The sequence below is a fragment of the Chroicocephalus ridibundus genome, chromosome 1 (genome assembly GCF_963924245.1).
Source record: "Chroicocephalus ridibundus chromosome 1, bChrRid1.1, whole genome shotgun sequence".
Classification (NCBI taxonomy): Eukaryota; Metazoa; Chordata; class Aves; order Charadriiformes; family Laridae; genus Chroicocephalus; species Chroicocephalus ridibundus.
The window spans coordinates 39,424,621-39,449,064 of NC_086284.1; the positions used below are offsets into that span (position 1 = coordinate 39,424,621).

At 35.2% G+C, this 24,444-nt stretch overlaps 1 protein-coding gene across 9 annotated transcripts in view; it reads left to right on the plus strand.

The window, feature by feature from the left end:
- Positions 1–24,444, plus strand: part of PCDH17 (protocadherin 17) — a 142,047-nt gene that overhangs the window by 28,237 nt on the left and 89,366 nt on the right. For 8 of the 9 annotated variants that reach the window (XM_063335209.1, XM_063335218.1, XM_063335234.1 and 5 more), the window contains exons 3-4: positions 1,682–1,740; positions 1,911–2,083. In XM_063335209.1, coding sequence (XP_063191279.1) covers positions 1,682–1,740; positions 1,911–2,083 — 232 coding nt within the window. The remainder of the gene's footprint in view (positions 1–1,681; positions 1,741–1,910; positions 2,084–24,444) is intronic. The other variant, XM_063335181.1, reaches the window with a different exon arrangement.

The window sequence follows — 24,444 nt, forward strand, 5'->3', positions numbered from 1 at the left end:
TATGTGCAATTTTGATATGATAAAAAATCATTTAGAATTTTAAGTATAGGCACTTTTTGCTGTATTTTGAAAACAGACTAACAAAACCTGATTCTGTCATACAGTTTATCATAAAAGAAAATTCACTGATAAAACATCAGATTGTTTTAGTAATGACATACACGATGCTATGTATGTAGTCCACAGCTTAAATTAGAAACAACTTCAAAATGTGAATACAATGTGTGTTACAATCCTAATTTTTGAACCAAAGGATTTAACTAGAAGCAAGAAGAGAGTACAGTGTAAATTGACTTCACACATGCCGAACAGAAGATAATTCTTTATCTTCCATCCCTTCCCTAAATCACACGATATCCATGGTGTATAAGCACATGTATTTCACATGCACCTTGAGAGCGGCAGGTGGCTACCTATTTTCTGCTGTAAATAGCAGAGGCTGTTAAATTTCCCATGTAATTTCATACATCTTTTCCAAGCTCCAATATTCCAACCATACAAGCAGTAGCAAATATTTCTACTCACCACCTACCTATAAAAGCAAAACCAAGCTAGAAAAATGGAGTAGGGAGTGGCAGGGAAAAGAAAATATCTAGGAGAGCAGTCACTTGTGTAAACACTTGTTTGGTGACATTAAACCTTACCTTGGGCCTTCTGCTCCATTAATTGAGTGCTCACTGCCTGTGTTACTGATACTGATACATTAGATTCTGTTGCAAAACTCATAGCTGCTGCCAAGCATAGTGGTCTGATATGAAGTGGTGCAGAAAACAGTAGAAGCTCTGTCACTGGGTCAGCTGCAAGAAGAAGTGACGTGTGTGAATGTACAGTATATGGAATTTTGTGAAAGATGCAGTCTCTCTCCCAAAGAACTTCAGCTGATGATACAAGGGGAATTCAGTTCCCTTTGGCAGGACTCCATCTTGGTCTGGATGCTGTAAATACTTCTGCTTCTACAGTTCCTTAGCTCATGCTGCTAAAAATATACTCGTGACAGACTTAATGAAAGTGTCTTCTTTTAAAAACTACTTGCCTACAACAATCATTTAATGTTCTTGTTTGCATGTGTGGTCCTCATTATTCTGACACAGCTATTAATACTGATGACAATTAAAGAGAGAAAATCCAAATATTTTCATACTTGCACTTTTCCACTAACATTTAAGAAACCCCACAGCTAATCAGCCGTAAATTTTCCTGACTTTTTTGCTTATTTTTTTCAATTCAAGTGTAATATAGCAATATATGAAATTGTATTACAGCAGTAAGGGCTTCACAATCCCAGTAGATGATGTAATTATGATTAAAAATTAGTATTATTGAATAATTCACTTTTGTAATATGCAAAAGTAATTTTTTCTCTCATTTTCAATAACCATCAGTCTTAATATCTAACTAATGAAAAAACATAAACAGTGTCATCTGTCAGGTTACTAACAGAGAATGCCACTTATTGGAGCTTCATTGTTTACTTTAGCAGGTAATTTGTGGACCGGAATCATTTAATTGTTCTGAGCACATAATTACATGCCAGCATTTTCCAATTTAATTAAAATGTACAAATCTGAAGATTAAGGGAATTTTTGAATTATTAATCATTTCTCCTCTAGGAAATCTTGTTGCTCTGCAGGAGATTTGTCCAGTGTACAACTATACGTATTTTTTTCCTTCTCTTTCACAGACAGACAATTTTCCCGCAGAGCCCAATTACATGGGCAGCAGGCAGCAGTTTGTTCAAAGGTAAGGCCTATTAAATAACTTTCTCGGCTTCCCCATTTGCATTCTTGTCAAAATTGCTTTGCCAGAGAGTACAATTCAACTTAGAACAAGTAAATACAACTCTCTCTCTCTCTTTTTTCTCTCTCTCTTTTTTTTTTTTTTTTTTTTTTTTTTTTAAATATGCATTTCAGTAGCTCCACGTTCAAGGATCCAGAAAGAGCCAGCTTGAGGGACAGCGGGCATGGGGACAGTGATCAGGCTGACAGTGACCAAGACACTAACAAAGGCTCCTGCTGTGACATGTCTGTTAGGGAGGCACTCAAGATGAAAACTACTTCAACTAAAAGCCAGCCACTTGAACAAGGTGAGTGAAGCCTCCAATGCTTACAAAGTGTAAAGTTTAAGCTGTCATTATAAACCTATTAGTATTGCAGTTACGGTTTATCAGGGTGGAATAGCCCACTGATAATACTATCAGAGAAAACAGTGAATCTTGTAGCTAGCCCAGAGCAAAGAACGCTCAGTATCTTTTGGAATGAACATGAAATGAAACCGCAAGTATCCAAAGTAGATTAAAAAAAAAAAAATTAGTACTTTTCTAAAATGATTAGAATATACTTTATCTCCACTAGCATTGCCTGTGATATATTATATACAGTCCCTCTACCAAAGCGTGATTTGGAAATTCAAACTAGACATGACTGCAACAGATAAAAGAATGCCAGTCATTTACATTCCTCACGTAGTTTGGAGACGAGGAAAAGAAAAGAGACTTGGGATATCAGACAAGAGTAAAAATGGATCAGAAGATGTTTTCATTTCATGGATGTATTTTCTTATTTGTAATGTTGATTTCACAATTAATAGTAGTGTGAGAAATGTCAAATAACATAATCTGATTTTCAGTATAATTTCATTCACATCCTGTGGAGGTGCCAAACATGAGTGTCTGTGAAACCGCTAAAATTGCTTATATAAGGACAATGACAGTGCTGTCTGAAAGCATTCATTCTGACAAACAAGCATGTTTATTTCCTCCAACTCTGTGTCCAATTCATTTTTTTTTCCAGATGTGTTTTATCTAATTATGAGGTCTGTTATTTCAAGAGACACTTCTTTTTTCTAAAAAGCATCAGGCAGACCAAGTATGCCAGCATTGTGTGTGTGTGTGTTTTGCTTCTAGGCTGTAAGCAAAAAAGTTCACCACTTAATTATTTTTAAATGTTTTGTATGTTTGCCATTATTTTAGTTTGTTGTGGGGAAGATGATTCAGTGTTAAAGACAGTTAAAAGATTATTAAATAAGCCAGCCTTAATAAGAAGCTATATTTATAATCAAGCAGAAATATATGATAAGCTTTTTATTAATTGTTGATTCGTTGAACCTAGGCTTTTACCTCTTAGCCTAGTCTCATCTGTAGTACAGGCATCAGGAAATACATGTTCAACTTCATTTTTTTGATTATGTTGAGATTGCAATATAATTTTTGCTGTGTAGAATATTTAGAATGTTGCTGTATAATTTATTCTGTATATATTTGAAGGTTGACCTCATATTTGACCTTATTTTCCAAGTAATAAATGCCAGAAAGATTATTTTTTCCTGACCTTTTGCCACAGCAACTCTCTGCTTATAATTGGACATTGATCTGTATAAAGATGCAGTACTGGACTTTTTTTTTTCTTTTTTTTTCTTTTTTTTTTTTTTTTTCCCAAGGAGTGTGTCTAATTTTCTCAGTTTTGTGTAAGAAAAAGACAAAAAATCTCTGGATTTCTATCTATCAAGTATAGCCATGAAAGAGTTCTAAAATTTCAGAAGTTTCATCAGGAAAATGATTTACTACTCAAATTAAAAATTAGTTGTTTTTTAAATAAGAATTGTATGGCAAGAGTTCATAATATTTCAGTTTGTCTAGCTGCATCAAACCCAATTCTGGTCAAAACATAAAAAGTTTTCTAAGGAGATTAAGCCAACCATTCCTGTTGCTTGTTTTCATTACAATGTAAAGAGTTATATGGAGGTTTTCACTTTTCATTATATCTAGATGAGAGGCCCTGTTCATCAAGAAACAATTTACTCCAGTGGCTCATATGAATTCCTCACATTTTTATTAAACATATATTGAACTGTGAATGTTAAGTGCTGTAAGCCACTGAACTGAAGCAGCGGATGTTTATGTGAATTTTCTTATTGGAAAAAGAAAAAAAAGGAATGAGGACAAGAGAGATAAACTACTTTTTTTTTCTTTTTTTTTTCTTTTTTTTCCCCTTTATTTCCCCTAAATATAATTACAAATGGTAATGATACACATTTTTCTACCTGTACAAACTCCTCTGTCTCAAGTGTGCTGTAATAAAATCTTCGGCATATTATGAAAACTGACCCTGCAGCAAGCACCTTATGGGGTTACAGATCATTGCAGTAACAAATGTGATGCAATGTGGTGTTCCCGATGAAATCAATGACCACTTGTTTTTGAGCTTAGTAAGATTAGGGTTCTTAGCCCAAAGTAACTTTTCTCTTTTGAAAGAAGATAAACAAAATTGCTTTCTCTAGTCATAAGCCAAGTTGAAGGAGGGTGAGAAATATGGTATATGTGATTAGGACAGAAAAAGGATTGCATTTTCTTTAGAGAAATATTTTTTTCCAGGAAAAGGAGATGGACAGCTTCCTGGAAACAATTGTCTCCGTCAGTGCCTGAAGCAGTACCGGAAGTTGTGGTTCTGTCATCATTTTGAGTTGTGTGCAGGGATGGGAATTCACTATTTTGCAGCAAAGTTTCAGGCTTTATTATTGCAGTTTAAAGATATTTAAAATAGTTTAACTTCTGTTATTAGAACAGTCCTAATTATTAGATCTTCTGACATTTTTGAAAAATGACCAGGACTAACTGTTAATTCAGGATTCCTAATTTAAAAATGAGTTAAGTTTGAGTTTGGCATCCTCCGTATGTAATTCCAAACACTATTGTCACAAGTCCAACACTACCCATAGCAGTAATAAGAATGCTAGTGGTGCCAGTAGTTTAACTATAGTTGCGAGCGACTCTAGCCTAGACAACTTGAGAATTAAATAGTCATACTGAGAAAAAAAAATTGTGTCAGTACACTAAAGCAATTGTGCTTCTATCAGTAATAGAAAAGTAGGAAATTTTATGAAAAAAAAAATAAATTTGTAGACAAGACATCTGATTTCAGCATGGGATGGAAGGCATTCAAGCTTACTTTATGATTTGTATTAAAATAGTGAAAACAGTGGAATGTAAAGGCTCAGTAACTTTACTATCAAAATATTTGATTTCAAGGAAAATATCTCCAGATAGCAAGTTTTGTCTGGGGATGATTGTAAACATTCACCCAAATGTGAAAAATAATGCAAATTAGATATCATTATGAAATGCCTGTGAAAGCTCATCACTTGGTCTTAATGGAAAGAAAGGGGAAAAAAAATACCCAACCCTATAAAAGTTATCAGGACAGTAAGTCTTGTGTTAAAATAAGCATGTCCCATTTTAGTTATCTCAACCATATATCCTCTTGCTGTGAATTCCAAGCCACTTTCTGCATAAAAATATCTAGCTGTCTCTTAAGCTTACTTATGCTATCTGAATCAGCTGTCTTACTAAGCAGCTTGTTCCATATGTCTGCTGCTCTTTCAATGGAATGGGTTTAGATAGATTTGTTTTGTTCACCTGTCTTTTTTCACTTCTGTTGCTGAAACTTTAAACCCTATCACTAGTTTGGACAGTTTGAGATCACCCTACTTAGAAGTCTTACAAGAACATCTGTCAAGTAACCTGTTTATTTCACCTGAAGCAGCATATATTATTCACATTTTATATTTAAATAAGAGAATAATGTTTTTTGTTTGGTATGGTTTATGCATAACAGCAATAATTTGTATCTCTTGAAAAGATATCCAAAGCTGAAAATGATATTGTAAACCATAAATGATATCTACAAGCAAGCAGTGCAACAGCAAGACGTACATATTGTACTTTTCTTAGTGAATCCTGGATATCTTTACCTTCAGTAAAATAATATAGAGGGGTTTTTTTGGGTGGTTTTTCTTTTTTTTTCCTGCCTGTGTTTTCTTGCTTGTGGTGGGTTGATCCTGGCTGGACACCAGGTGCCCACCAATGCCACTCTATCACTCCCCTCCTCAGCTGGACACAGGGGAGGAAATTTAATGAAAGGCTCATGGGTCAAGGTAAGGACAGGGATATCACTCAGCGATTACTGTCATGGGCAAAACAGACTTGGGGAAATTAGTTTAATTTGTTACCAATCAAATCAACGTCGGGTAATGAGAAATAAAAACTAAATCCTAAAACACCTTCCCCCCACCCCTCCCTTCTTCCCAGGCTCAACTTCACTCCCGAATTCTCTACCTTCTCCCCCTTAGCAGCACAGGGGGACAGGGAACGGGGGTTATGGTCAGTTCATCACACATTGTCTCTGCCCCTCCTTTGTCTTCAGGTAGAGGACTCCTCACACTCTTCCCTTGCTCCAACAGGGGGTCCCTGCTACAGGAGACAGTTCTCCACGAACTTCTCCAATGCAAACCCAACACATTGCTTTAACATAAATGTACATCTTTGTGTCATTGTCAAAAATATCCAAGGGCTTAAGTATCTCCAAATTCCGTGGCTTTGCTGCTGAGTTTTTGCTTTATCCCTGTGTGTTGCATCTTTTTTTCCCCAAGACGTTTGCTTGCCGTTCTCACCTGCGTCCCATAGAGGGGGCATTTCTGCATGTGCTGTTGCCTCCTTAACTGCAGCAAGGATCCTGAGAATAAGTGGAAACTGGAGGCACCTCCTTGGAGGAAGGGTAAAAGGAAACTCTTCAGCGTTCTACTACCTGTATTGTTCACCAGGCTTCTCTGTTGAACAGCACCATTTTGATCTAGGATATAGATGACTAGGATAGAAGGACTGTAAAGGATCTTTAGGGAAAAAGAGATATTAAATATAACTTAAAAATGTAATACTTCTTTCTTCATTGTCACAACAAAAATACCTTTGCATCACAACTGGTACAGTCCTGCATGCAACAGTTTTAGGAATAAAACCAATTTCAGCATTAAAGGATCTCTAGGAATACTGTTAACTCTTGAGTTTGTCCACTGAACACATTCACAGTATGAGTTTGTAGTAACTCGTACATTTACATTCTCGATTTCTAAACAAGAATGATCCCTGAAATTGAGTATCCTGCATTATCCATCTGCAGCAGAGCAGAAATTATCAGAATTTTGACCAAGATTTTTTGGAACTATCCATTGATTTTCTTGCCATAATCTTGCTTGAGTCTGTAGGATAATTAAAATCCATTCTGTTTAACTGAGTGAGAATCAGTCTAGACTGGTAAGTGCAGAAAGTTCATCAAGCAAATTTCTGCTGTCTGACATCATCACCAATGCTTTCCATGCCATTGGGGATGATGGGTTCTTTTATGAGTACATCAGCTTAATGAGATAATGGAAAAAGAAGATTGTGGAGAAATATTTCTTTTCTAATTTCTCAGAGCTGGTGATGGCCTCTCCTGAGAAACTGATGGAAGCTGGGAGTCCCCCCAGAGCTGACACAACCTGTGAAATATTTTGTTCCACATTGCTTCCTCCCATAGTTTTTTTCCCTGTACAGAACATGTCTTATCACATTCTCTCTGTGCTCAGAATGTGGATAGCTGTCAGATTACACTACTTGTTCTGACGCCACCTAAGAGTCTTTATGTCCAGGACTATCATCCCTTCCAACTCTCTTACCCCTAACATGGTCAGGTAAGATGCGAACTTCCCGTTGTATGTCAGGACTTGCATACAATAACCATTCTTCACTTTCATCTGATTAATTGTTATCCAGGCGAGCTACAAGAGCAACTTGATTCTATTGAGAGTCTCTTTCCTTTTCTTAGTATGACTTAGTAGTAGTATCTGTTTCTAGAACTGTAAATTCTGGAAATGATTAGGTGAAGCCCACAAAAAATGCAATTTATTCCCCCCCTGCTTTCATTTGTTCTTTTCCACATATTTTTCTCTCTCCTTTTTATGGTTTCTCTGCTTTATGCAAGCATGTGTGATCCTAGATGAAGACTAGCATAGGTCAAAGACAACTTATCTATTCTGTAACTGCTTCTGATAGACCAAATTTATTACCAACACCCTGGAGACACTTGATTTTTGCTTCTTTCTAATAGTAGGACTTTTCATTTAAGACTAAATATATACGCAGAATTACAGACTTTTATGAAAATTAAGGCCATATTTATATTTGTTCGATGTCCACTCCAGTGTGTTTAACAAATTCGTTATGACATTTAAGCCACTGCCAGTACTTCCTTCCTACTTTTCTTCTGTGAGTACCTTGTTCAGTGAAACAGTACTTCTAAATTTAATAGCATTAGCAGCATTATTATTAGTCTCATCCTTCTTATGAAGTCCTTGTTGAATACTCATATTGAAATTTCTACTGGTAATAAACTTTTAAATTAATATATTTCACTTTTATTCAGAAAGGTACTCATAAAAGTTTCAAATGTTCTAAGTGCCTTGATCTCAAACACTCATTTAAAGTTGATCTAGGTAACACTTTTGCAAGACTTCCTTACCTAGGCTGAGCTAGGCTATGCAAATGTTCTGCAACGCCCTTTTTTTTGAGAGATGAGAATAATTTCCCTTTGAACCTAAGTTAATGATCTAGAGAGAACAATACAGGTCAGTTGCCTTTGCTGTACAGATGATCGTCATAATCTTTCTCATGTTAGAACCCAGTAATCTGTGACATATTTGTTGCTGTATTATGTATTGAGCAAATTATATGATGGATTTGGGCAAAAAATGACAAATCTCTTGCATCTACCAACTTTTATTTACTCAGAGTATTAAAGATTTCTTTTCCCCCCTGTTGCAGTTATGTTGTATAACTTTCTGGTTTTAAGTTTTTTTTTTAGACTGTCTACTACCCTACCAGTGAATTTAAGTTCACTTTTTACATTTCAGTTATTTTAATACGGAGTCTAGATTCACGAGTGACACTCTGTGACGTCAGGTTGAACAGTAATCAGGTGTGCTTCAAAGCAGAGTCCAGTTTGTTTGGTGCTTCCTCATTAGAGATGGGAGCATTCCCAGGCATAGCTTCCCTCTGTAGTGTGCTCTTCTCTTAAGTATACGAGCAGCTTTGGATTTCAAGCAAGGCTACCCAGGTGAGGAAGGAGGAGTTTGAGGAAGCAGGTGTTTGTCCTAAAAAAACTCAGAAAAGGAAGTGAAGTGGCATCCTAATGGAGAAGGGATGGATTAGCTTAATACCTTGACTACTTACTTATCTGCCTTCATTGATACAAAATAGAAAAGCAGTGCAAACATTCTGGCAGCTGAAGTGACAGTGAATACACTTTGCATCAGAGTATCTTAGCCTATTATTGCTGCCTGTTATTGCCTATTATCCTGCTTTTCAACCGGAGCTGAGTTCTGCCAAACCAGGTTTTTAATCAGGTGCGTGTTTCAGCATCTGGCAGATTATTATCACCATGTATCTAGTAGCAGTGAAGTTTTGTGAATAGCATATCCCACATTTAATTAATTTATTTATCCACAAATTGAGGCGGGGGGATTTCTGTAACTGACTTTCAAAACATGCAGAAAGAACCTTCTGCATCTGTACGCACACAAAATATGTCACTGTGACACAAAGAAGGGATTATAGCCACTCAGCACAGCTTCACCTATGCACCATTTGACGCGTTATGCTACATTTTTCAGGTAATTTCATTTCTCCACCCATTATTCCCATTTATTTTACAATTACAAATTAATTCAGTGGTTGAAAATTATCTTTATTTTTGCCCTATGTTTTGTTTTCACTGGAAGCCTCACCACCGAATCAATTTAGATACATCATTACTAACACCTTAAAAGCTTAAGACTGTACCAACAAAAGTATTAATAAATTTTAGAGTTTTCTTTGATTTGCTTATTTGCAAATTAATGCAAAACACACACTTTAAGGTCATAGGTCTGGCACCATAAGTCTCATGTCTGAAATATGGGTGCAAATTCTAACATTTGGGTGCTGTAGCTGTTGATGCTCTTTCCTTCGTGCTTTACTTCAGAGGCAATAACGCAGAATATCCTTCCCCTGCCACTAGTGTAAATCTCATTACTTCTTTTCCATACTCTCTGTTTTGACAACACCTTTCCCAGGGCTGAGCACAGTCATTGTACTGCAGTTTGTTCTTGGAAGGCTTAGAATCCATAAGTTATCTTTTTGTTCTATTCCCACTAGAAGAGTAAGAGAAGGATTTGCCGTTCTCAGTAAGACGGGGCCCTTCTATGTCAAAATAATTATCTTCAGCTAACATTTCTTCTTTTCAGATTCTTTTTATAAATTGAAAGAAAAGTGGGGGCATAGAAAGATCAACAACTTTTGAAACAAGGAAATCAGAAAATAGATAGTTTTCATTGTTTCAGGCTTTATGCATTTCCCTGGGTGGTAAATGGCTGTTCTCTGCCTGTGCTTACTTTTGTTAATGAAAATTTTAGGGCATATATTCATATATTGGATAGATACTTAATATCATGGAAACTATTGTAACAGGACTAGAGAGTCTATTTCTGCCTCTCTGTGTCTGAAAACGTCCTTGTATGGTGTATTTACAGTTTTCTTGTAGTCAATCTTACACAGAATTTTAGATTAAAAATGACATATATATAAGAGTGTGTGTTTATTCAGTTATATGGAGACAATTAAAATAAATACACCTTCTCCTCTTTCTCATTTTAAATGAACATTTTATGATTTTATCTCCTCTTATTGAGTCAGCAGAAAATATAGATATGATAAACAGCGATATTAGTCAAGTTTTGACACAATCTCATTCCAGTCACATTCTTATTACCAAAAGGAAGGAGTCTTCTGCAGATGGAGTTACTGTTAAGCTGATGTGTATTAATTGGAAATCTGAACTTGGACTTTAGTTATGAATAGGGTTTTTTTTGTCCAGTTGGGAAAGACATAACAGAAGTGTCTTAAATAAGAGACGGGAATTAATTACTCCCTTCAGCAATGCTTTCAGTTGGAATAATACTAATTGTATTTTATATATTCTTCTGGAACAAAGCATATCTCCTAATTTCTGTGTACAGGAATCCAGTCTGTCCTTTTCCTGGCTCATTTTCTGTGCACATACTACTTTTCTCCTATGCCCTTGTTTCCAGAGGGAGAAAAGTGGTATAATTTAATTTGGGCCAGAGTTGTAGCACATTCTAATTAGTGACACGGCCATCGTACTCAGTTTGTAGGGATATTTTTAAGGAAGATCTGGACAAATTCAAAATCCACAAAAAGGTAGAATAACAGCAGAAAAATAGAGGCTTATGAAACATGGCCCACGCGTGAAGTTTAAAAGAAGTGTTTGTTTAGAATTTGTGTTTGTTTAAAAAAACAAAGTCTGTGAGGAAACATAATAGAAGTCTTTGTGTATATAAAAAGTTGTTATAAATAGGATGGTGATTGCTTTTTCTTTCCATTTCTTTTTGTTTAATTTTCTGGGAGAGCTATTTCGGTTACATATGAGGGAGAACTTTGCTATAAAGACAGCGAGGCACTGTAGCAAGTTACCCACGTAAATTAAAGAATCTCCCTTCCTGGCAGTTTTTAAAACAGGTTAAACACACATTTGTCAGTGGTAACACGGATTTATTTTTGCCCAGGATCAGAGGATCCACTCTAGCCCTGCTTTTTATGATGCCATAATTAAATGTGAGGATGCGATATACTGTCTAGTCCTGAGTAAAACATAGTGAAAGGGAACAGTTGCACTTACCTGTTCTTCAGTGTTTTGTCTGCAAACATCTTTTATGGGAAGAGCTCACCATGTTAGAGAATCACAGGGAACGTGGATTATGTAGTGCTTCACAACAAGAATCCCTGATACAATATAGTAGTATTTAGCATTTAACATGGATTTTGCTCAGAGGCAGAGCTGCAGCATGATTAACTAATTACTGCTCAGTGAAACTTTGTCTACTTTCTATACGCTCTCTGTACACCAGTGATATACGCACGCCGTGTATCAGCTTCTGTGTGCCTACTGCCCATCCTGATCTCCAGAATGGCAGAACAGCTGGTTTCCATTCCCTGCTGCTGCTTTCTCCTATTCCAGCTGTCGCACTCAAATAACCTCCCTTCCCCAAGTGGGCTTCATATGGTTTGAAAGGGACTTAATGTACCTCAGTGCATAGGGAACTTTTGATGCATATTTCATCGTGTTTCAGTTCTTTCTACAGGGAACACTGCATGTATAACAGATGTTCCCTGACTACTACCCTTTCCTGAAGGTGACATGCCCTTTTTTGTGTTTCATCTCTAATGTATATGGAGCTGGTAGTGCCTGCGTGGTACTAAAAAACACTGCTCCATGGCTGCCCCTGTGCTGCATGCCAAGCTATATTTAATTCCATCTGCTCCCCTCTGCAGCATGAAATGGAGAGGAGCATATGCCCAGTATAACCAAGTCATACTGTGGCACAGAAAAAAAACACCCTTTATTTAAGACAAGTAAATGTATTTTTCTAAATTTAGGACCATATTCTTCCAGCTTTTTATACAAAAACTGTCTCATATAAATCAGTTGGGATGTTCATGTGAATACATGTAAAAAATCCTTCATCTCTTAATATTTCTTTTAATATTAATAGTTTATATGTATATGTAGCATTTGTGTGTTTATATATATACACACACTCATGCACAAACACAGAAATAAGACATTCTTAACTGCTGTCCCTGAACATTTGATTTTTCAGTCTATATGACTCTGTACCTTAACAGTATGGAAAATTGAAAGCTTTAAAACATTGTATGCTTGTTCTAAAACTGCAAATATGAGAACAATTCACAAATTTGTTTACATAAAACACTATTTTCATCATAAAGCTTGTTTTGGAAAATTATAATAATACTGAGGCAAAAGCTGTTTAAAAAATAGTATACAGTTGAAAAACAGTATTTAAAAATGAAGGGGTTTATATATAGTTAATAATGTAGAGTACTGTACATATAATGTACATATATAAGATTATATATATAACAATATAATTGCAGTGCCTGCTTAACTATTATAGGATGTGCACCTTGGATTTTTAGAGGGTAATCTATCAATTTAACAGATTCTCAGAGTTTTGAATTGAATTCTTCATACATAATTTTATTATTTGACACAATTTTTGCTTGAACAAATGAATGTAGTTCTTACAAAAAAAGTGCAATTTAGGTTGCACATTGGACATGATCTCTAGGCAGTTACAGCATCCAAACACCCTTTCAAGATCAGAGTCAAACATACAGGCTAAGAACAACAGAAATACAAGTGGAATTGTGTCTGTTCTGATACTGTGAAGAGACTTTTGCAGCATATCTGTAATCTGCGCAGCCTAGGGAAGCGTATATTGGATCTGTGTGCACTGCTGAATATGAGTAGCCCTACACTTCATGTGTGAGATTATCTTTAACATGTGGTATTTCTTTTCTACTTTACCAGTTTGATTGGAAGTGAGAATTCTGTCCCTTATCCCTATGGTATTTTGCTGTTGTAAGCAAAGTGCACAAAAAGGCAATGCAGGTCTATATGTTTATCCAAATCACTTCTAATTTAAAAAAGAAATAACTTTTTTTTTTTCTTTTTGTTTTTCTTTTTTCCCCTGGGAGATGTAAAATTCATATTGCACATTTATAATAATTCATAAAGTACCAGCGTCACATCTCTTTTATAGGAATATATTACTTACAGGAGAAATTTTGCACATGCAATGTGGGAAATCATATTATGTGGCCCTAACAAAATGCCATTTTTGGGCGGCCACTCCTAAAACAGACCAATATTTTTCTCTATGAAAAAACTAAGAAATAGTCTATGAAATCAATTTCTGTTAAATTCTCAGCCTGATTTTTTTTATAGACACAGCATTTGCCCATAGGGAAATAATTTCAAAAAAGCCAAATTAAAACAGCTTGACTAAAATATGTGTAAGATTTGTGTCTAAGTTATAAAACATAGAAAGTTGAATGTGACCCTAAGTTATGTCAGGTACCACTTTCTTTTTTCTCTATTCTCAATTCAGTCTTACGACCCAACAATACCTGGCTGGTACCCAGGTAGGAGTACCTGGGTGCATAGGAAAGACACGTTTTTGAGGGGAAATGCATTGAGTAGAGAGCGATGGAGAAAGAAAACTACACTCAACACTACAACTACTGCTGTGAGGAAAGTTTTAAGTCCAGGTTAATTTGCCAGTGTGCTGTAGCTACTTTTTTCTTTTCAAGTACTGCAGAGTAACCAGAGCACACTACTGAATTGTACCATAAAAATTAAAATAAAAAAGGTCATGTAAAATTGATAGTGCAAAACCTTAAATCACTGGAAATACCACGGAATAGCATAAAGGATTTTTTTCTTTGGCATGCAGGCTTATAGTAAACAAATAAGGACATTCTCAAAACATATATTTGGACGGGAGAACGCTGGAAAGTTCACATAGTAATATATGGTAAAATATACTACAGATTGCAACTCTCCCCAAAGCAAGCACTATTATATTAACTTAGTACACTTACATTTAACATTTATTACAATTTTCAAACAATAAGAAAACAATAATAAAAAGGCAAATTTCAAACTTCTTGAACTTCAAAAACTTTGAAGCATGTAGTAAAAACTCAGTTCTCATTGCATGGTTATTTCAAAATAAGAACAGAATTTAAATAGTTTGGACTTCCAAAGCAATTCTTACCTCAAAAATTTCTGGCTTTATGATATTTATTGTGAAAATAAAATCCCACAAGATGTTTAATCCTAGTTATTGATATATAATTATAAAATTTGTGAATTTTGCTTATGGATACCTTTTCTTCATACAAAACTATTGATAATATCCATATTTTTTTTACATTCAGAATCCATTTATTCATTCTTTATTATTAATGTTTAATTTTATTACTTTATTTTTAATTTTATGTATTTTATTTTGTGTACATTCACTTTTTTTCTTAGTATATGTAGAATAGCAGAAATATGTATGTTGCTAGAATTTTGGCATGAGAAAAGAGTCTCTCAAAGACAGGTTAGAGGATCACTGAAAACTGGGAACCCACCTTACTCTTGTTTTTAAGGAATCTTACCACATTGCTAATTCACTATTATTTTACAGTGATCTCAGGAGATGTGTAACCTCTTTAAGTAAGGCAAAATAAAGCTTAAAAATTTCTTTGCTATTTAAAATGTAAAGATTTCTTTAAATTCTTTAAAGACATAGCTTCAGATGCCAGTAGAATTACACATTATTGTAACTTTTTTTTAATTTCTGCAGCTTTTCACAGGTATACATGACAACTGTAGGTGGCTCATCGTTTATTAAAAAGAAGACTCTCATATTTAAACTTTTCACATGCACATTTGAAAGATAAGTACCACACAGCTGCTTTCCTTATTGTAAATTTAATCCTTTTTTTTTGATATACAGAAGTATGGGAAGACAAAGAGAGAAAGAGTTACAGGGAAAAGAAAGAGGAAAAAAATATTAGAAGTTTAAGGTATGGAAAGATAATATGCAACACACAGAAGAAAAAAGCAAGTAATCAAAACACACTCAGATTTCTTATGAAACAAGAAACTGCCCTACTGTTAGAGGTAGTGTGCTGTTGCTGAATTTAACTGTCTGCCAAAAGCGATCAGAATTTGTATTTTTCCTATACAGTAGCTGCAATTTAATAATCCTAAACTGGAATACACTCCATATCAGACAGGTGCTGGTGGTTTTGCACTGGCCGTTCATCAGTCAGTAAAGTTGTCCACCTTTCCCGTTTTGAACCAACACAGTATGATTTTTATTTATTAAGTCACAAAACATAACTTTTTATTTTCAACTCAATGTCAGGTAACATCATTCATTAGTATAAATTTTTATAGCTGAACAAACATAAAATCCTGTTTCAAAACATAAATTATGATATTTTTACTTAGGGTTTTGGTGCCTTTGTTCAGTTTACTGTCAAGAATTGGAAACAGAGTACTCTGGAAAATATAACAGCAGTAAAAAAACTTGGTAAATTCAAGGTGGCTAAAAATACTCTGCACACTCTTGATGAAATCCAGGAAATACAAGTTTGTTGCCTCTTCATTTAGAGTGAATTTTACCTTTCCAAAATATATTCAAAACTAAGGCTTAAGTTTTCTCCTACATATTTAGTCCTTTATAAGTACAAGAAACCTGGAAAACCTAGACCTTAAGGTTTTGATAATTTCTCGGGAACCTTGTACCTACCATTTCACCTACCATCTTACTTACCTCTGGGCTAGTTACCCTGATACTTTATAGTCAATTAGTTGATAAGCATTTTAGAATTAACAAGGAGGCAATAGGTACTCCTGGAGCATGATTCATTTGACCTGTTTTAGATTAATCACACCTGCAAATGCTCATTCCTCTCTACTGCCAGTAAGAGATGACTAACTCAGATGTAGTTCAATAATAGTGGATATCTGAAGTTATGAAAGATGAATTGCAGTTCGGCGTTTTTGCAGGAGCCAGCTTTTTGCACACTGGCTATTGTTTCTCCCAGCTTTTTGGCTTCTGTGTCTCTTACGTTATAGATACTGATGGTTCCAGACAAAGTTTACTCTGAAGTCACCATCATTAATTTATTCAGCAAACCTTTCCCATTTCATCAGAATCATGATGTGGAGGTGGTGATTCTCCCTTCCATGTGAGAAATATGATTTCTCTTTGCACAGAAGTTGTTCCCTCTTCCATGTATTTCCAGTTGGGAACTATATCTTCACTCACAAAATTGGGTGCCTGTGTAAGGTTTATAGTTTTCAATGCTTTGCTTAAATATTCATCTATTTGGCTTTTCTTTTGAATTCTTATGGCCAAATTGCTGGCGCCAGAAGCAATAAAGAATAATGTGTTGGAGGTTTAAAATTAGAATCTGAGCTCAACCTGTACTTTGGCTTTTAAAAAGTCCTACGTGCTGAAATGCTTTACTGAACTGACTCACAGAAAAGGAAAGGGATGGTCTTAGATTACACGAACTTCTACTTAAAATCAAAATAAATGAACATATTTTTCTGACCATGGCAAGTATTATAATTTTAGTTAATTAAATACCAAGGGATGAATAAAAACATATTAATTTAAGGATTAACCTCTATACAAGATATCTGTACCTTACATAGTGTTAATCTTCAGTAAATTTTCATCATTTGGTTAGTTGAAGTAATTCATGATCTTATTAAACCTAACTCCTTATTACATCTAAGGCAGTTCTTGTATGTTCATTAAATAGCAATGGATTCTGGAACAGCTGTTAATCCCTGGCAAATACATTTAAGAATCAACTGGCATTTCATAAACATACAGTAACAATCCCATTAAATCTAAGTAAATATTTATTTTAGATACTTAGGGTCTATCCTGTTGTATCACACCCATAGTATGTGCCGTTATTGGTGGTAAGGTGAGGTTTATCTGCAGGAGTACACCTGCCGCTCTCATCTCATCTCCATCATGAGAGCCAGCTGCTGGAGACGTTGCACATGCTGGCACAAAGAGGTCTCCTTCTAACCTTTCTGCACTGTGTCCCTGCAAGAGATAAACTAAACTAAATATATATTCATACAGCTATGTGAATGTCAGAGCTTTCTGCCAAATAGCTGTGTGAACTGAGATTGTCATTTTTTTCACACTTGTAGATGACCTGGCTTTGCCAGCAATACTTCACAACGTAGATCTGGTCTCACAGGTTGTTATTCAGCATCAGTGTTATTAATAGTGAACACACACTGCCTTCTTACAAGGCTCACACAGATAAAGATTGAGCTGTACTTTTGGCAAATTGAACAGGATTGTCAAGAATGTGTTACATACCTTCTCGTGTGCAGAGTAACCCTAATAACAGCTATTTAACTCTGTAAGTGCGCCTGAGAACTATATCGGAGATTAAATTGTATGTGTCTTACATCAGTCAAATACTTTGGACTGTGTTTTGCTTTGGTGTTTGCTCTTTCAAGCAAGTGGTGAAGTAAACATTCCATCTGGATTTTTTTCTCCCTCAAGGTGGTCAGTTTACTTTGGGAAATTTGACTGCTTTCTTCTGATGGTTTAGTTTCCGTTTTTCTTATCCACAGTGCAACCTTTCCTTTAGAAAAAAAATAGAATTATTTAATTACTTTTACAGAGGAAGAGGAAATGGAGAATACATTTTGAACAAAAACAAACAAAACCCACCCTTTTTATAACTGTTTTCTTTTGTGAAACCCTTAAGTAGACAGTTTTTAATGACTATAAATTTCTATTTCAGAAATGATGGGAAATGTAATTCAGATTAAGATCCTATTATACTAATTTATGTTTTGCTATTCATAGTTAAATTTACAGTTCACAAAATATTCCAAGTTTATCTAGTGTGCCTTACTGGAAGTAGCATCAAATTTCCTTTAATTTGCAGCTTTACACGGCTTTTCATATGTCTCTATGTTATCTTATGCCAGTATACATCAATAGAGTCAACATTGACCAATTTAACCCCTTAACATGGTTTCTGATTTGGGCTTTAGACGCCTCAGTTTTTTGAAAGTTAACTAAGTCTTTTATTTCCTTTCACAGAAAATAATAAGAAAATTTCATCCTAATAAATGTAAGAATTAAAAATCCCAATGTTGAAAACAATAGAACAGATTTTGAAAAGGAAGTTCAGCCTAAAACAATACTTTAGTAATAATAGTGATCACAATAAAAAAATAATGAAAACGTAGCCAAAATTTCTATTGTACCTTTGAAAATTTTAACTATACTTTCTGTGACTCTTCATAATCCTGGTCCCATCTGTCTTTTTCTATATTACTATTCTAGGGTAGACAGTAAAATATTTCTTCCATAGAATGTATCTTGTCTGCAGCAGTCATGCAGTTAGCTACATAAACATTTGATTTTATAAAACTAAATTCTTAATAAGGAATTCTTTTAATTTTTCTGGTGCAGATATTTCAATATATTTTATTAAACTGAACTAAGCTAGTACTTAAAAATATCTCCTTGACATTCAGAATAATGGATATGAAAGCCAGAGTAATAAAAATTGCTGGGAAGGTGCAGTGCAAGCACTGAATCAGCGACTACCACACTGATTTAAACATTTTCTTTAGTATGTAAGATATTAATCTGTAGGAATTTAAAAACATATGAAAACAACCCTGTCTAGTAAGACTGTTGAAGAGTTACTGTTGAAGACTCTGGGTTGAGACTGTGAAGTAACAAAGTACAACTCATCATGCAGTCTATGGCAACTGTACTATAAGTATGTCCTTCACTTATACTAGCTGAAGGTAATTCAATCATCCACCTAGATGTAACATCTGAGTCACCTTGTGGAATTTCCTGTCACTCTCAAGCAATTGCACAAAGACTTTAGGACAATTACACCCCTGTGCATTTAAGGGTCTAAAGAAAATAATGCAAGAAAATCAAAAAGACACTTTTCCATCAAACCTAGGTGGATTTTTGTTCCGTGAATTTGTCTAATTGTGTGACGGTCCCTTTGCATCCATAATGTCCTGTGCAATGATCTCCACAACTTAGGTGTGTGCACAAACATACCTCCATTGATTGAAACCTGCCACCTGATAATTTCATTGGCAGTGCCTAGTTCTTCCTTTAGGAATAACAGTAAATAAGTAAATAGTGTCCTATTAGTCTCCTCAGTGACAATCATGATTCAAAAATCTTTTCATATTTTCCCTTTGTTGTGTTTTCTCCAAGCTAAAAAATCATAGTCTATTTAATCTCTTCTCTTACGAAAGGCTTTTCATAACTTTGATCATCTTTGCTGCCCTTTTTTATCTTTTCAGCTCTATTATATTCTTTTGAACATGGCACGAACAGAATGCACACAGAAGTCTAGACACAGCAGCTGTGGATTTAAACAGAGTAATGTTTTGCTTTATAATCTAAATTCCTTTTCCAAGATTTCTTCTAATTCGAACTGATCTCTTGATGAGCTATGAGCTGTCGTCTTCGTTTAACTGTTCAGAATAATACGAAGATCTGTTTTAGGGTCTGTAGTTTGTGTATTGAGAGTTGTTACTGTTTTCCATCATGTACATTACCTGCATTTGTTGACACCAAATCTCAAGTGTCATTTTATTGTAGTCATTCAATAGCATGACATCTATGCAGCTCTTCACAATCATTCTCAGATTTTACTACTCACATTTGTCTGGTACCAAAGTTAATTTAAGTGATAGGGTTACAATGCTCCAATTTCAGATTTGGGTTCCATATGGTCTGCTGGTTTGTTAGGAGTCATTTTACCTATTTTCTTTAAAATTTAGTCTATTAATCTTTCAGTTGCAGGCAGGTTTTATGGACTCTTCTCTATGCCCAAAATATCTGCATTGTGGGAATCTCCCTAAGCTCCTTCTTTTCAAAGCTTTTTTCTTTTTCTTTTTCTTTTCTTTTTCTTTTTCTTTTTCTTTTTCTTTTTCTTTTTCTTTTTCTTTTTCTTTTTCTTTTTCTTTTTCTTTTTCTTTTTCTTTTTCTTTTTCTTTTTCTTTTTCTTTTTCTTTTTCTTTTTCTTTTTCTCTTTTTCAGGGATGGATACTTGTGATCTTATCTTCTTTCAGTGTTATTTGCTGATTTTCTGTCAGCCCTACTGATCCACTGATTCTCTAGTAGGCTTTTATTTTTTTTCTGATTCTTTTTTGGTAAAAATTCTCCTCATTGTTTGCTATGTCATGAACAAATTATCTTCAAAAACTTTTCCATCCTTCCCTACAAAATTGTAACAATTTATTTGTTTGACTGTATGCATTTTTCTCTTCCAAATTTGCACACAGTTCCCTCTTTTTTAAGAGTATCTTTTTACTTCTAATGGCCTCCTTTACTCTGCTGTTTTACCTTGCTGGCTATTTTTCTGTCCTTTAAAAGTGTTTTTGATAAGTGGTATACAGTTACTCTGAATTCCTAATACGGTATCTTTAAGCAGTCTGTCATGCTATTTGCAAGCATTTCGTCTTTTAGTTGTCCTTTTCGACTTCCTTTTAAAAAGCTTTGTCATGTTCAGGTAGTTCCCATTTTTTAAGTTAAATGGTACTGTAGTCATATTTTTTTTTCCTTTTTCTTTTCTACAAGAGACATTGAATTTCAGTGCTTTATGGCCAGCATTACAGTGTAGCATGTAGATAATTACATTTTCAATGTGGCCTGTTGAATGCTAAAACGTAAATCAAGTAAGCGAAGTTTATCCTCTTGTGAACTCTTTGACTAGTTTTTTTTAAGTGCAATGTACTTCATCATTCCTATATAATTTGTATCTTGGCATTATAATTACACTGGGTTCCACTGGGTATTTTCTTTCTACTGCCTCTGTGAGGTATCTGTTAGATCACATTCCTCACTTAGAACCAGCTGCCGCAATTCTTATTTTTTAGACTTAAAAAACATATAGAATCATGTAAATATTTGGTTTTGGTTTGGTTACCAATTTGTATGTGCCCTGTTCAATGGGGATTTTATTTGCTGAAGTTTTTCTTTGCTATTCCCTCTCCAAATATGGGGGTTTTATTCTAGCCTTTTTTTTTTTCCTGTTTGAGTGCACAGTTTGTGACTTCACTCTAGCTGACAAGTTATCTGAGATAACATGTTTTTCTATGCCTGTCACTTGTCTTTAATTTAAAAACACTCTCTTATAACCAATTCAAATGTCACCAGCCTTTTTTCTATGCTGGCTTGCATGCTACCTACCCTTCTTGGATGTGTTCCATTCATTACAATCATTTCCTTAGTTACTAATTAAAATATACTCTCCTCGCATCTAAGTCAATTTTCAACCCAAAAAAGTATATGAGAGTTAGCATCTAAAATCAGAAAATAGAAACAGAATCTTTGCAGAAATGTGGAAATAGTGCAGAGATATGATGTCATTTTCAATTATTTCTTAGGCCACAACAGAAAGACAGAAAAACCCAAACCACCACATTTATTCCAAATCAATTATAGAGAGATCCATAGCTGTCTCATTTTCATCTTGAATTTTATCTTTTACTTGTGATTCTATTGACTCAAGTCTGTCTCTTCATAATGAATTTTTATGAAAGAGAGACTTGATAGTTATACCTGTTACTAGCATTCAAGAAAAATGATACATTTTACTTACTTTTTCTGGAAAAAAGCCCACATTATATTTGTAGCCTGCAATGACCAATTTTTTGTTTTCAGCTCCTTCTGATTTTTATTCTTTCACTTCTTGGGAGTTTTGGCAAATAGGAATAACATTTTTAAGTACATGTAGTGTCAATTTCCATTTTTGCCTGGTATATTAGTAATAATGCATATCAAAGATAATATTTTAATGATATTTTTACTGTTCCCTTGTTACACAATTTGCCAAATGCCTATTTTAGGCTTGTTCCTCACCCTGTTGCCATTTTGACTTTCCTCACCCTTGGAGAAATACTTGTAGAGATCTTTCACAAGTTATTGTTGCAGAATTCCACTTAGGAATGCAAACATCCATTATTACTAGTATTTTTCTCATTCTAGCACAAGTATTACTGGTTTTGTCTTTTTCTACACTGAAGCAGCTGTGAAAATTGTCCAAATTAACACTACAGGTGGATTAGTCAAATCACTTTAAATCTCTGTATAGATATCTTTTTGGGGGGCTTAAAATACACTTATGTCGTCTGAGCTTAAATCAGTTCCAAAGTGAATGAGAGTAAAGTAAATCAGGAGCATTTTAGTTCTGAATGGGAATAATAATAAAAATGAGGAAAATTATAAGAGTATAACAATAAGAATACAAGAATATCCACATAGCAGTTTAATGTGATTGAACAAATCTTCTTTAAGTTTGCCTGTTTAATTGATAAGGATTAATTTTCCAGAGTGTTTCAGATAAGCCTCAGATAGAAGTACATGTGATCTTATGTACTCTGGTGTTCACTGATGCACTGTCGAGGTCTTTCATCAAAACTATACCTTAGGCTTCTTGTCCACCCGATATCCATTCCTGCTTTATGGACTGTGGTGGGATTTGGGTTGCTGTGGCTCCTAACTAGGCTTCCATAGACTCATGGGGTTTGCTGCAGCTTTGTGGCTGGGTCTGGTAAAGCAAGAGTCAGAAGACACCAAAGAAGCATATTGGTAATCCATCTTTACTCACCGTTGCTCAGATCCTGTCAGGTAACACCCTCATGGCCTTACTTTGTGCATATTAACCATGGGTACTCTGACCCTGATATCAGGCTCCCTTATCTGGTCACAGACATACTTGTAGTCTCTTTTACCCTGCAGCACAGAAAAGTCACCTGCTTTTGTAACTACTGAGGCTCTTTTTGTGAAGGTCCAAGGTAAAATCCAGGAAAAGCATTACACTAAGCAGGAAGATCACACAGCCATGATTCCTGGCTATGCTGACCTCTGAATCACGTCTCAAACAACGTGGCGGAAAGATAGCTGGCCCCGGCCAAAGGTGTGCCCAGTATCATTCCAGCTGTATGGACATTACAGGTAGAGTAGTTGTATGGTATAGGCAGTTTTCTGCTGTGGCATTTTTACATTTACCCAGATCCAGACAACGAATCCACAGAGAAGGAATCAGCATTTTGAGTTCCATAGAGTGTCTCATATCTTATTAGACAAGGGTAGGAGTCTCTCAGTTTATCTGAGGGTTTTTACATTTTTTCTTAGATTTTCATTCAATTACAATATATATTCATGTGGAACCTTAGGAGAGGCAAATATATTTCCATTTCTGCTTTAAAAGGAGGTTACAATAGAACTGGAAACTTGTGGAATATTTGACCCAATCGTGTCCTGTTAATAGCTTGCTTGCTGATTCAAACGAGCAATGAGCAATGCCATCAATCCTGTATTCAGGATTTCCTTACTGAAAAGAACAAAACAGGTCTGAATGTAAAGCTATGGTACGCTGCACTGTCAGGTTGAACAGCTCAAAGGTATACAAGGATACCTGCAACTCTGTTCAGCTGAGCTTGAATTCCACCCTGATGCATGCTGAGAATTAGCATTGTATGCTTTTTTCTCAGTGGTGACTGCCAGCTGCGTAACTCTTCAAGCATATCCTGCCATTTGTTCTATCCAGCAGAAATGGTTTTGATTTCAAAGTAGTTCTTCCAGCTATTTTGTAGGAATAGTGTGCAAGGAGAGTGTGTCTGGGCAAACAATAAATAAAAATTGACAGTAGTGTTATATGAAAGGAAACAAAATTACTCCCATTTCCTTGTAAAACTTGTGAGGATGTAAAAAATGTTAAAGTCATATTTCCAGTGAAAAGATAAAGAAAGACCTGGTCTAGCGGAAGGTGTCCCTAGCCATGACAGGCTGGTTGGAACTAGGTGATCCTTAAGGTCCCTTCCAACTCTAACCATTCTGTGATTCTATGATACAGCACATTCATTTTGTTAAGTACATTATGGTAAAGTCCATAGGATTTAGATCTTGCCTACCACTTAATCACATTTACAGGTGCCTTTTTTCGCAGCCTCAATCATTTAGATACCAACGTGACCAAACTGTGAGACCTGCTTGCGCTCAACTGCTTACTGGGACGAAATCCAGGATGGGACCCCATGCCTCTGTTGAATTCATTTTTATCTCATTGCACCTTGGTTTCCATTAGAAGAATGGGAATTAGGATGTGGATGGGGAGCT